Source organism: Neolamprologus multifasciatus, chromosome 1 (genome assembly GCF_963576455.1).
Source record: "Neolamprologus multifasciatus chromosome 1, fNeoMul1.2, whole genome shotgun sequence".
In the NCBI taxonomy this organism is placed as follows: Eukaryota; Metazoa; Chordata; class Actinopteri; order Cichliformes; family Cichlidae; genus Neolamprologus; species Neolamprologus multifasciatus.
In genome coordinates this window covers 21,171,926-21,184,302 of record NC_140439.1, presented here as the reverse complement: position 1 = coordinate 21,184,302, position 12,377 = coordinate 21,171,926, and the positions used below count along the sequence as shown (strand labels likewise).

Sequence of the window (12,377 nt, the reverse complement as noted above, 5' to 3'; positions counted from 1 at the left end):
AGCTAGAGTAGCTCTTACTCCACCGGAAAAGGAAAAGTATCCCCACAATCATTTGACCTTTTACGATTCAGAGAAAAATGAATCTTCTACCTCTAACTAACCTCAGCCTAGTGCAGAGGCTCAGTAAAGTACACAGTGCAGATGTAATGGATCCATCACACTTGACAGCAGGACTCCAAGCAGATTAAATAACAGACAGTCTGGATGTGCTGTGCATTGCATTAATATACATTCTTGGTGTTGGCACATGGATACCCTTGTTCTTTATGTACTTGATAAAATCAGATCAAGTTTCCTCTCCAGATATGGCACATTGAGAACAAACTGCTCAGACCTCCACCACACAAGTTAATAGCAACATACAGAGACACTATTTACACACATATTTGATTTGGCAGTTATTTATTTATTTTTAAGGATTTGTGTCTTATCCTGGCCTCAAACCCTGGATCTTTTGTTTAATCAGGCTAATGTGCAAAACACTACACTATCCTTTGTTTTCTATGCTATATACAGCATGAGTTTTACCTCTAACTAGGCCTAACACTACGAGAGTCAGTCACTTATGATGCATGTAAATCCTCCAGTGCTGCAACATTATAAATAACTCTAATGCCAGTCCTGCTTCATTAATAGTGGTTTGGACAGAGCGGAATCAACAGAATCTCAGAGAAAGCCCTGAGGCCACGTTTCCCATGTAACTGATGTCAGCAGGCAGTTTGCGCTAATGTTGGCAGTGTCTAGTCATGCCAAGACAAATGTCAGCTGAGGCCTCACTGTCCAGGTCCCAGCTTGTGGTAGTGAGTTTATTATATTAGACTCTGAAAATCCCTTCTAAGCTGCCTCGTGCCCAGTGGAACTGTATGGGGCTCTGGGAAAGGTTGGGTTCCCAGACAGAAAAGGCCGTGTTGCTCATTGGTGGCCTTTTCCATGATTGTAGGGCGCTGCCAAGAAATTATTATTTTTTTGTTGGTAGTGTATTATCTCATTTTGTTATAGACTGTAAAATTCTCCTGTTCTAGTTTGGGAGTCACCGGGAAATGTTTTCTGTATGTTTTCTATTTTTAGCTTATACTTTAGTATTACACATTAGCTTCAGACAGCTTGATTAATGTATGTTGGATTTGCTTTGCTTTGTGTAATTATGCACAATTTTGTTTGAACAGTTTTCACTCTATAGGAATGTTTTCTCTAGTTGTATCTGGACTTTACTTAGCATGCACGTGAGTCCTCCATTATGTTATCGTGGTATAAAACACAAACCAGAAATGTTTCTTTTTTCCGTTCTGTATTTTATGGTCACAAATTATTATAGTAGGTTCATTGCTCTGTTTGCAAGTGAACTACGTATGGGTGTTGAGTAGGCGTGCAACGATACACAAAATTCACGGTTCGGTTCGGTTCGATACTTTGGTGTCACGGTTCGATATTTTTTCGATACAAAAAAAAAGTTCATGCCTTTTTAATTTGTCATTTATTAAAATTATAAATATGTATTTTAACTCAAAAGTACAGTTATTAAATTTAATGTTGCTGAAACAACAAAGTAATAAAAATAAATCTATCTGATGGAGAAATCACTCATCTTTGGAAAAGAGAGTTTATTACAGAGAAATGGCTCTTTCCAAAATAAAAGCTATACTATACGCTTCTTCTGGGCTTTATTCTCAGCAGCATATTAAACATATCAGGTCCCCATAAGGAGAATCATGTGCTAACGGCTGTCTAAATGACTCGGGTAAAGTTTGTAGCATGCGTGCTTGTTGTTTTTGTCTGCTTCCACTTGTCTTTGCACGAGGATGATGTCGGAGTAAATGTGCAGTCATATTCATTTTGTTCCCACTAGTGCTGTCAGCGTTAATCTCGTTGAAATGACGTTAACGCCACAACATGGCAAATCTCTGTTAACGAGCTACCACGGATCGCCCGTTAACACGTTAACGAGCTAACTGCGCTAATGCACTAGTTTCCACCAATGTAATTGAGTATTGCTGGCACATCCGACATACTGTTTTACTTTTGTCCATGACGCGCTTACCATCAGGGTCATACGTCACATAAAAACCAAAATAGTTCCAAACACCAGATCTGAATGAGGGTAGGGGAAGTTCAATTTGCCATGTTGCAAGGAGAGCTTAACTTCTGTCTCGCTAGCTTGCCCTGCGCTCAGTGAATCTGTGTTCGACTACTCCGCCTAGGCTGCACTGTCGAGCGCAGATCCACTGAGCGCTCAACACCGACAGCATCGTCCAAAGGAAAGTTGATAAAATAAATTTAAAAATTTGTATTGTTCGATACATATGCGTACCGAACCGAAAGCACTGTATCGAACGGTTCAATATCAATACGAGTATTGTTGCACCCCTAGTGTTGAGACAATCATACATAGGGAGATAGTGGGGTTTTGGGAATGAACTTACTAAAAAATTCCAAAGCCAGGAGTTGTATTTTGGGACTGTTGGTCAAAGTGGAACAGTACTGTTTGCAGTGAGTGAAAAGCATTAAAAGGAGAAAAATCTGTTGATGAAAATGCAACACAATCCTGACAATTCACATCAGCTTCATTGATTTGATAAGCGTGAGCTGAGGTGCTTTGCTGGAACTCATGACTTGCATCTTTGGGGAGGTTTATGCTGCATATTTTGTTTCTCAAAACACAAAATTCACTTAAGTCTATGTGAATTAATTATAACAAACAAACAAAAACATTAAGCTGAATGCATAACAAACACTGGTTCTATTTCTTATATGGAAAATATTTCATGGTTGAGGTTATGATGATTCCTCTATGTGCAGTTTTTGCTTTCTAGATTCAGTGAATCATGTAGGAAAAGAAGTAGTTCTCCTGATTCTGGGGGTAGACGTGAACTTTAGGGCAGTGATGGCGTAAATTAAAAAAAATACAAACACACGAAAAACAATAATTAAAAAAAATTGAAAAAGTTGGCGGGCTGAGAAATCTGAAGGATGAGAAATAATTAATCCCCAGCTGCAGAGTATGTTTGTTGCACTTGGACACCACTGCCCAGAAGAAAGTGGGTATGTCCTTAAAGATGATGACCAGAAGCCTCACGAGACTGTAGTCACAGTGATAAGAGTTTATAAACAATGTGGAAATATAGGCCATGCTTGCTGTTCTTCATCTAATTTTCAAACACTGTCAGATACATTTCTTTCTGTTTTTAGTATGGCTGTTATTGTCCCATAATTTATCTGCTCCTGTTCTTTGAGCCGCTCCTCTTTAAGTTACATGTTTTCAAAGCTTCTATAAGCCATCTCCTCAGTTTTGTTCTACCACCATCAATGCCCTGACTCTGGAGGAAGTCCAGTCTCTGCCCCTTGCAATTCACTACTATAATTTACTGGACAACATAGAATGTTTTCTCATTTTCCCTCTGTACTTTGAATCACTTGAATTAAAGACTTTCAGCTTTAATTCAAATGATTTTATAAAAATTCTGCATGAACTGTTTAGAAATGACAGACATTTTTATACACAGTCTCCTATTTTCAGAGGCACAGCCCTGTACACTTCCCAGTTCATCCTGCTGCTTCCATAAAGACTAGTTATGATGTTCCACTGCCAACCAAACATGTGCATGTTTGACACGAGGCATGCTTCAGATCATGAGCTCGTTCTGTACTTCTCCATACTTTTCTCCTCCCATCATTCTGGTACAAGTTAATATTGGTTCCACCTGTCCAAAGAACCGTGCAGGCTCTTAGATGTTTTCTGGCAAAGTCTAATTTGGTCTTGTTTTCGAGTGTTTTGCACCTTCATGTAAACCTTCTGTATTTACAGTAATGAAAGCTTCCTGTGATTGTAGACTTTGTTATGTCGACCTCCTTGTGATTGTTTAAATGTTGTGAAATTGTTTTTCTTAACCATGCAAATAAATAAATAAATAAATACTCTCATCGTGCTCTTCAGCTCAGTCTTCTGTCTTTTTCTCCAAAAAATCAGATTTTTGGACACTTCCAAAGTTTTCGCTGTCTTTCGGGTCGATTTATTGATTCATTTATTTAGACTAATGATGGCCTCCCTCACTCGCACTGACACCTCTGTGGGCTTCATATTTAAAACAGCTGTTGTGATTTGGCATTATATAAGTAATACTGAATTGAATTGAAACAAATACTTTTATCTAGGATGTCACTCTAGGATGCTGCTTCCTGTTGGAGCATACTGGTCAAAAATGTTCATGTTCGTAGTTTTGGACTATATTTTGCTCCGAATTCCAAAGGATTTCTCCAGATTTAAATCATTGTCCAAAATGGCCTTGGACAAATATAAAGGTAGAAATGAGTCATGTCATCTGGGAGCTCAAAAAGTTTTCTTTTTCAACTTGTTTAATCTCAAATCCTCTTAGGTAACCATTACGCTGGATGTTAGTTTGAAAAAGGAAACAAACCTTTTGGGTACTTCTAATTTATAGCACACCTCTGTTTCTGAGTAACACGTGTGCTTAATTTTCTGCACACTTTTACTAACTAGTCTGTCTGCAAACAGGTTTTTAGCTTTGTCTTGTTATTCATATCAACCCTTGGCACCAAATGTACCAGAGATAAATAGTTAAAACTGTGGAAAACTAATTAAAAAAACACCCCCAAAACAAGCATTTTAGCCACACATGCTAATTTGAGACACAGATGACAAACACATTTTTCTGCTTACGTTGTCCCACTTTGTCTGTGTTATTCAGTGTTTCTCATCGTCTTCGTGCATTTTCCTTTCCATTGCCGCACAGCTGTACTTAATTCCAGGAAAACGCACATAGCTTTTATTTACATCTAGCAACTCGTGCAGTTGTAGATGTGTTGTATCGCAGTCCAACCCCCACCCACCCTTTCTCCTAAGTGTATTATGTAAAGTAGACAATAAAAACGGTTTCATAACAGGTTGCTTTTTTTGCCTCCTCAGTGCTTAATTATGAATTTCTGCTTAAAATACTATAATAATTTTACGCTGTATTCTTTTAGATGACTTAATTTGAATTGTAAAAGACTACCAATGCTGCTTCTGTTTTATTTTGAAGTCCCTTTTGTAGCATGGGCGCTACTGCCTTTTCAAAAAAAATATAAAAACAAATTGTTCCGAAAGTCAGTCGAAACACTGGCCTGAATTCAAAACAAAATGAAAACGGAATAATAATATACACCCAATCTAAGCAGAGCAGTCGTTAAAGAAATATGATTTCACCGCACGACAATAAAATGTGTTCGAACAGAAGACACAGATGATGACTCTTCTGACAGCTTAAGCTGTTGGATGGTCCCCAGCTTGAGAGCCACATGGAAAGATACATCTTACAAAACACTTGGTTTTGTGGAAATTCCACACAAGACAAAATGTCCTTTTCTTCCTTATGTGGTACATTATGTACCAGAAAGTGTACTTTCCCCATTTGTGATGTTAATATTTACCAGGTGACTGAATCTTACAATATTAACACTTTCACAAAAGTAGCGCAAACAGATAAATCTCGAGTTGAGCTCATTTTGTATTATTTATATTGCCAGAAAACCTGCTGTCTTTTAAAAGGTCAGAGACGTGGTTCCAGGTTTGAGCCAGATGTTGCTCTGAGTTCAGAAAAAGTGCCAGAGAGGACTGAGACGAAGTGAGCTGCAGTTTATAAAGTCTTGCTTTTCTTCTATTTTCCTTGTTATGTGTCCAAAAATCATTGGTAAATCTCAGGCTGGCTTCAGGCTGAAAGGAGGCAGGTCGTGGAATCAAGTTTTACACTGTGCATATTTGTTTAGGGAAAGAGGTATCAGAGGTGAACTAGATTTAAAGGTTATTGCAGGATATTTGCTACAGGAAGGCAACGAAACTTTCACAGAAACTTTAATCGTTTGCCTTAATTTATTACTACGCAACATTTTTAACTGTATAAACAAACGCATTTCTGAAGATCTGTCTTTTAGTACTTATTGTAACTTTCAGAATGTGCATTAGTTCCAACAAATGAGTGTATCATGTAAATTTATGTCTTGGATTAAGAAGGCTTCCAATCTGGTCACTGGCAGTGGTGTCTTGAAAGTCAGTTATGACAGAAAGAGGATTAAAGTCATCAGGCATACAGATGGAGAACAGACATCATGCAGGCAAACAAGCAGTGAAGTTGCTGGATCCTGTATGTGAATTGCATCACATAAAGCATCATAAAGTCTAGACGCATAAATAACACATGAATGGCTCACTAATAGATCCTAACAGGGTAATTCCATCTCAAATCAGCCAATTTTCAGAACACTTCCTATCTCCAATTTTGTTACAATGTTTACAGCACAGTGTTTGAACATATATAATATGTGCTGTGAAATTTTAGCTTCATATATCAACGGAGCTTGCAAAGAAAAGCGTCTGGACTTCTTTAAGTTGCTTGAAGACGTTTCACCTCTCATCCGAGAAGCTTCTTCAGTTCTAAGGTCAAATGGTGGAGAGTCCCAGATTTAAACCTAGTGGGAGTATCCCCCCCGCAGAGGGACAAAAGGAACCCCTGATGATCCTCTAATCGCCTGAGCCAAGGTGTGAAACTGGGTGTGGGTCCCAATCAGCCAGGGTTTCGGGTGAGCTCATTGTGGAACCTGGCACCACCTTATCATGCGAATTCCTGAGGTCAGATGGCCCAGGATGTGAGTGGGCGTTAGAACTGAATTTGACCTTAGAACTGAAGAAGCTTCTTGGATGAGAGGTGAAATGTCTTCAAGCAACTTAAAGAAGTCATATACTTCATATATCAACTACTTATCTATTTTTATATCTATTTTTATATATATTTATATTTATATATATATATATTTAAAAATGGTCACTTTTTGCAGCAATGTTTGAACATTAATATCTCACAGGATATTAGGATAAAAGCCTGAAATCTTCACCGGTTGTTCTTACCATCTAAATTAATCAGGATCTGTAGTTTGGGACAGAAGCATCAAAAATTGTCGGACTATTAGATTGTTAAGAAATTGAAAAAAAGTCCAGCACTCCTGCAAAGTCCCGTATTTGAACACACATTAATAAAACCATTAAATTGCATTATGTTTTGATTTATCTGAGACACAATGACCCAGTAGCAAGTTATAATTGAAGACACACACACACACTTTGCAATTGTTTTATTATTATTAATTTTTTTTGCACATGTTGCACTTGCTTCTTTGCACTTGAAAAACCCAGCCTGAGAGGAGTTACTAAATGCATCACAAATGCGCAAGTCTGTTGCACAACTTTATTGCTCTCCCACTGTCTCTGTCTCGCTGTAGTGCTCTCGGAAGGTATGAAGACAAGAAAACCAAAACATGGCTGTGCTTTCTTCCCGAGAACACAGCTGTTCTTGAGTCGGTACATAAGCATAAAAATTTGAATCCTTGATGTGTCACATCTGACTTTCAAGACGTCACCTGTCAGTAACCAGATTCTTAAACCAAGATATAAGTACGTGTACATGATACACTGATTACTGGAAACTAATGCACACCATGGAAGACATTACTCAACAAAGAACACGTGGACGATCAGACCCGCGCTTCTGTGTCCTTCTTCACAGTGGAAAAACCCAAATTATGAGCCTATGTGGCAGTTTTGGTTCTTACTGTGTAAGCAGGGGATTTCAAGGATTGCCTGCATCACAGTGGCCAACAGCCAGTCGTGTTGCTTCTCACTCAGCTTTCAACTTTTTTTTTTTACTCCATCGCAAGTCTTTCTCTTTGTATTTTTGTGTGTACTATGTGGATTGCCCTAATTTGGATGTGCATTTTATTCAAGTGGCCAAACTTCAGCATTGTGGAGCTCTTGGGAGGTACACAGAGGAGAAACCAAACACATGTCCCTGCCTTGTCCTAGCAAACACAGCTGTTACTGCATCCCCACGTCACCCCTCGCCGTCTGAACTCGTTTGCCCAGAATTCCCCTGGCCAAACAAACCAAGCAGGTCAACACAGAAGTAGCAGCCAGTTTATACTGAAAATGTGCTAAACAAGCATTCATTCAGGGCTCAAAGGCAACACAAGTAAGTGCTGCCTTCTGCAAGTACTGTGCCTCATAAGTTTTAACAGGAATATCAGTGTAATATGTTGTAATTAACTGGGTATAAACACAACAGAGTTCACCTTTTGTTTCTGTAGTTTGTCGTGTATTCATGATAGAATTAATAATTCCCTGTAAGGGTTTAAACATGGCTATTTATGAGTTCTGTAGTTGTTGTTCTACATTTTAGGTATGTAGTATGTTCACATTTTATTAGGTAAGGTTAGGTCATTAGACAGACTGGGTATGTTTATAGCACCTATTTCAAAGCAAGTATTTCACAATCGGTATAAAAGAGAAAAAAAAAAAGAAAAAAAAAAGAGTGTTTTACACGCACTGTTTCACATGAGAAAACTAGATAACAGTGCTATAACAATCTTGAAATTCTTATATGTAAGTGGGAAAGGCCAATTTTATTGGTTTGTCTTTTTGTCCATTGGCCTCTGATGATCTATATTGTCTAATAAACAGCAGACACACTGAGTTTTTGTATAACGCCTTTGTGTAGATGAATGATTTTCTCAGTTGCTCAGGACTATGAGACTTCCATCTGTGTGGCTGTTTTCAAGTTTTTAGCCTGGAGGGGAAATCTAGAAGTCTGTGGATCTGGGCCTTTGCTGTGAGTGGTTTTTTAAAGTGACCTTTTCTCGGGTTATCAAAACTATATAAATCATCAATGTTTCAGAGAAAGCATGCCGTGGCCTGTGTTCCATAACTTCTACAGAACAAACACGTTTTTTGGGCAATCTTTAAATCCATTGTACTGTGGTGCCAGCAGTCATGTTTCCTTCCTTTCTATTATTGTGAATTTTGGACCAGTAAGCCTTCTTCGTCATTTTTAAGAACCTTGTGAAAATTATACATTCAACACAGAGCCGTGACTCATATATGATATAGATAAGGTGGATTTGAGGACATTTTTCTTTTCCAAAATACACTAAGCACAGACCTTGTGCAGCATTAGGAAGAATCCATTCTATTTATAGTTGTACTTAAACAACTGATCAAAGACGGGCACACTGTTAAACTCTGGATTTATGGTGACACTGCAATTTTTGTCTGTCTCCGTTAGTTAAATAATCTAAAGTTTACTGGGCAGTAGAGTACAGTTATATAACTTTGTAAGAGTATTAAAAACAGACCAGATCCTTTTTTTTTCTTCATTGGTTATCTATACAATCCTGAAAACAATAAGTGCTACATTCCAGGGATGGATGAACCTTTGTTTTGTTTGGATTTAACTTAAAGAAGGGTTAAAAAACAAAACAAATAAAAAAAAAAAAATACAACATTTTCCCTTCAAGAAGGACGCAGCAGGAATCACTTTTACTTCAAAGCAAGAGTGGGTTTTTTTTTTGGTTGGGTTTTTTTTTGAACAACAGAATAATTTAAGTGAACATTCAGTTCTACCTGTTCCTTCAGGATCCCTGATTGAAATTAAAGCAAGAGCAGCTGTCTGTACAGCTATATTTAGGTTGAACAGCTTCAAACACATAATACAAAGAAGACTGCTGTCTGTTCATCCTACCTGAGGGGGGCAGAAAAAACATCTGGGCGGTGGACCCACTGGTCTGAATAGAAAGACACATGCAGCTTTGCCTTAATGGGAAACAGACATGTTTATTTTTGGATATATACGTAGAAATTCTCCCACCTGTGATGCAAAAGCAATACTATTGGTAGCAAAGAGGACTATCTGTTATCCATAATGGTAGTATATAATAATGGCAAATGACTAGAAATAGTGGCAAATGCACACTTCAGTACAAGACAGAAATAGAAATGTAAGGCAACGACAGTGTAGGTTTTATTTAAGTTAAGGTGATTTTTTTTTTTAGTTGTTTGAAGTTAGTAAGATGGAGAGTATGGGAGCTAAATGGAAAATCGCACAAGTGATCTTCAGGGTATAAGCGGCAGCAGGTCTGAAACTCACTGGCCAACAGATCAAACCAACAGTCACCTTAGTGTAATGGATGTACTTTACAGTGTTTGGGAGAAAATCCCAACAATTAAATTATCTTTTATGAGCAAGCACTTTACTATGGTGGGAAGGAAAAACTCCCTTTTAACAGAAGGAAACACTCCAGTAGGACCTGGATCAGGGCAAGGCAACCATCTGCCATGACCAGCTGAGTGGTGAGGGGAAAAGAGAAAAGAAGAAAGACACGAGGAAAGAAAGAGCACAGACAGTCAACATTCTGCAGAGCTATGTAAACATGTAGGGAGTGAAAGGAGGTGAGTGGAGGAGAAGTGCGCAGTGCATCACAGTATAATACATGAAATCTTGCAGCACTTAGAGACTAGTGCAGCAATATTAAGGGTTTGTTCAGGGTCAACTGATCTAGTCTTAACTATAAGCTTTATCAAAAAAGTGTTGCTACCCGCAATTGGTCAAGTATGTACTTAGTGTTTTAAGTAATACAGCGGCTGATCCACTATTTCTGTTTCGTCTCTTTTATGTTTTCTTGGTCTCTTAGCTATAGAACCCAAAGCTGTTATGTAGACCAACATTTAGCAACTTTACAAGATTGGGTAAAACAATATAAACTTTATATTTTTGTTGTGTGCCGGGTGGCGGCCAGGAGCGGAGGCCCTGGCGGACTGACCCCCGGCTGCCAAGAGTGGCAATAGGGACATGGAATGTCACCTCTCTGGTGGGGAAGGAGCCTGAGTTAGTGCGTGAGGTTGAGAGGTACCGGCTAGATATAGTCGGGCTCACCTCTACGCATGGCTTGGGCTCTGGAACCAGTCTCCTGGAGAGGGGCTGGACTCTGTCTCAGTCTGGAGTTGCCCCTGGTGAGAGGCGGCGGGCTGGGGTGGGTATTCTAATATCCCCTCAGCTTGCTGCCGGTACGTTGGGGTTTTTCCCGGTGGATGAGAGGGTTTGTTCCCTGCGCCTTAGGGTCGGGGAACGGGTCCTGACTGTCATCTGCGCTTATGCGCCGAGTGGCAGTTCGGAGTACCCAGAGTCTCCAGGTGCTCCACCTGGAGACTCTGTTGTCCTGCTGGGAGACTTCAATGCTCACATGGGTAACGACAGCGAGACCTGGAGGGGCATGATTGGGAGGAACGGCCTCCCTGATCTGAACCCGAGCGGTGCTTTGTTATTGGACTTCTGTGCTAATCACAGTTTGGCCATAACGAACACCTTGTGTTGCGGCTCCTCCAACCTATGGCCGCGGCAGGCTAAACATGAGGACACAGATGATGCGCAACAATGAACACAAAATACACTTCTGTACCATTTGCTCCTTTTATTCCACATGCAACTGTCCAATATACAAATCAGTACATGGGATTAACTATTAAACAAATGCACAAACAAATAACTGCAACTCACCAATAACCTCACTAACTACTATGCCAAACTACAACTTGGCCTATGGCATCAATTAGTGCACAAATATACAAAAACCATCAAGTTACAGTCAAAATACATCAAAATCATTCAAGCTGCGCTCAAGCTGCGGTCAACAGAAAGTTCTGCCTCATGCTCACCCTACCTTTCTGCTCATCAACATCAGGTGCTGTGAACAGGTGAGTGCAACCACATTTATCATCTACCACACCCATGAGACACGCCCCACACCCGTGCACCAATACAGTGAGTCCATTTAAACCAACCCACTTAGTCAAAAAGGAACAACTCATATGGCTCCTACACCTTGTTCGAACATAAGAGTGTCCATAAGTGCACGTGGCACCAGGACGCTCTAGGCCGTAGGTCGATGATCGATTTTGTAATCGTATCACCGGACCTGCGACCATATGTTCTGGACACTCGGGTAAAGAGAGGGGCTGAGCTGTCAACTGATCACCACCTGGTGGTGAGTTGGATCAGGTGGCGGGGGAGGACGCTGGACAGACCTGGTGCACCTAAACACGTAGTGAGGGTGTGCTGGGAACGACTAGCAGAGGCCCCAGTCTGCGAGATCTTCAACGCACACCTCCGGCAGAGCTTCAACAGCATTCCGAGGGAGGCGGGGGACATTGAGTCCGAATGGACCATGTTCAGCGTCTCCATTGCCGAAGCTGCTGCGTTGAGCTGCGGCCGCAAGGTGGTTGGTGCCTGCCGTGGTGGTAATCCCCGAACCAAATGTTGGACACCAGAGGTGAAGGGAGCCACCAGGCTGAAGAAGGAGTCCTGTGGCACACCCAAAATGCATGGCCACTTTTGTGTTAATCACTTAATTTAATTTATTTAATTTGTTTATCAGTTATTTTCTGTGGCTAGTAATATTCAAAATGACTTTGGTAACATGACCAATTTAACCTGTATATTATTTTGTCACATGAACTGTACAGAAGGTACAAAAAAATGGAGCAACACCTCAGGTGGAACTATTAT

At 39.9% G+C, this 12,377-nt stretch overlaps 1 protein-coding gene across 1 annotated transcript; it reads left to right on the top strand.

Moving 5' to 3' along the window:
- The first annotated feature begins 10,589 nt into the window (after window positions 1-10,589).
- On the top strand, window positions 10,590-12,225 carry LOC146525681 (uncharacterized). The gene is made up of 2 exons (XM_085161244.1): window positions 10,590-11,177; window positions 11,694-12,225. The coding sequence occupies exons 1-2, from the start codon at window positions 11,056-11,058 to the stop codon at window positions 12,223-12,225; spliced, it is 654 nt and encodes a 217-aa protein (XP_085017370.1). The 5' UTR covers window positions 10,590-11,055.
- The last annotated feature ends 152 nt before the right edge of the window (window positions 12,226-12,377 follow it).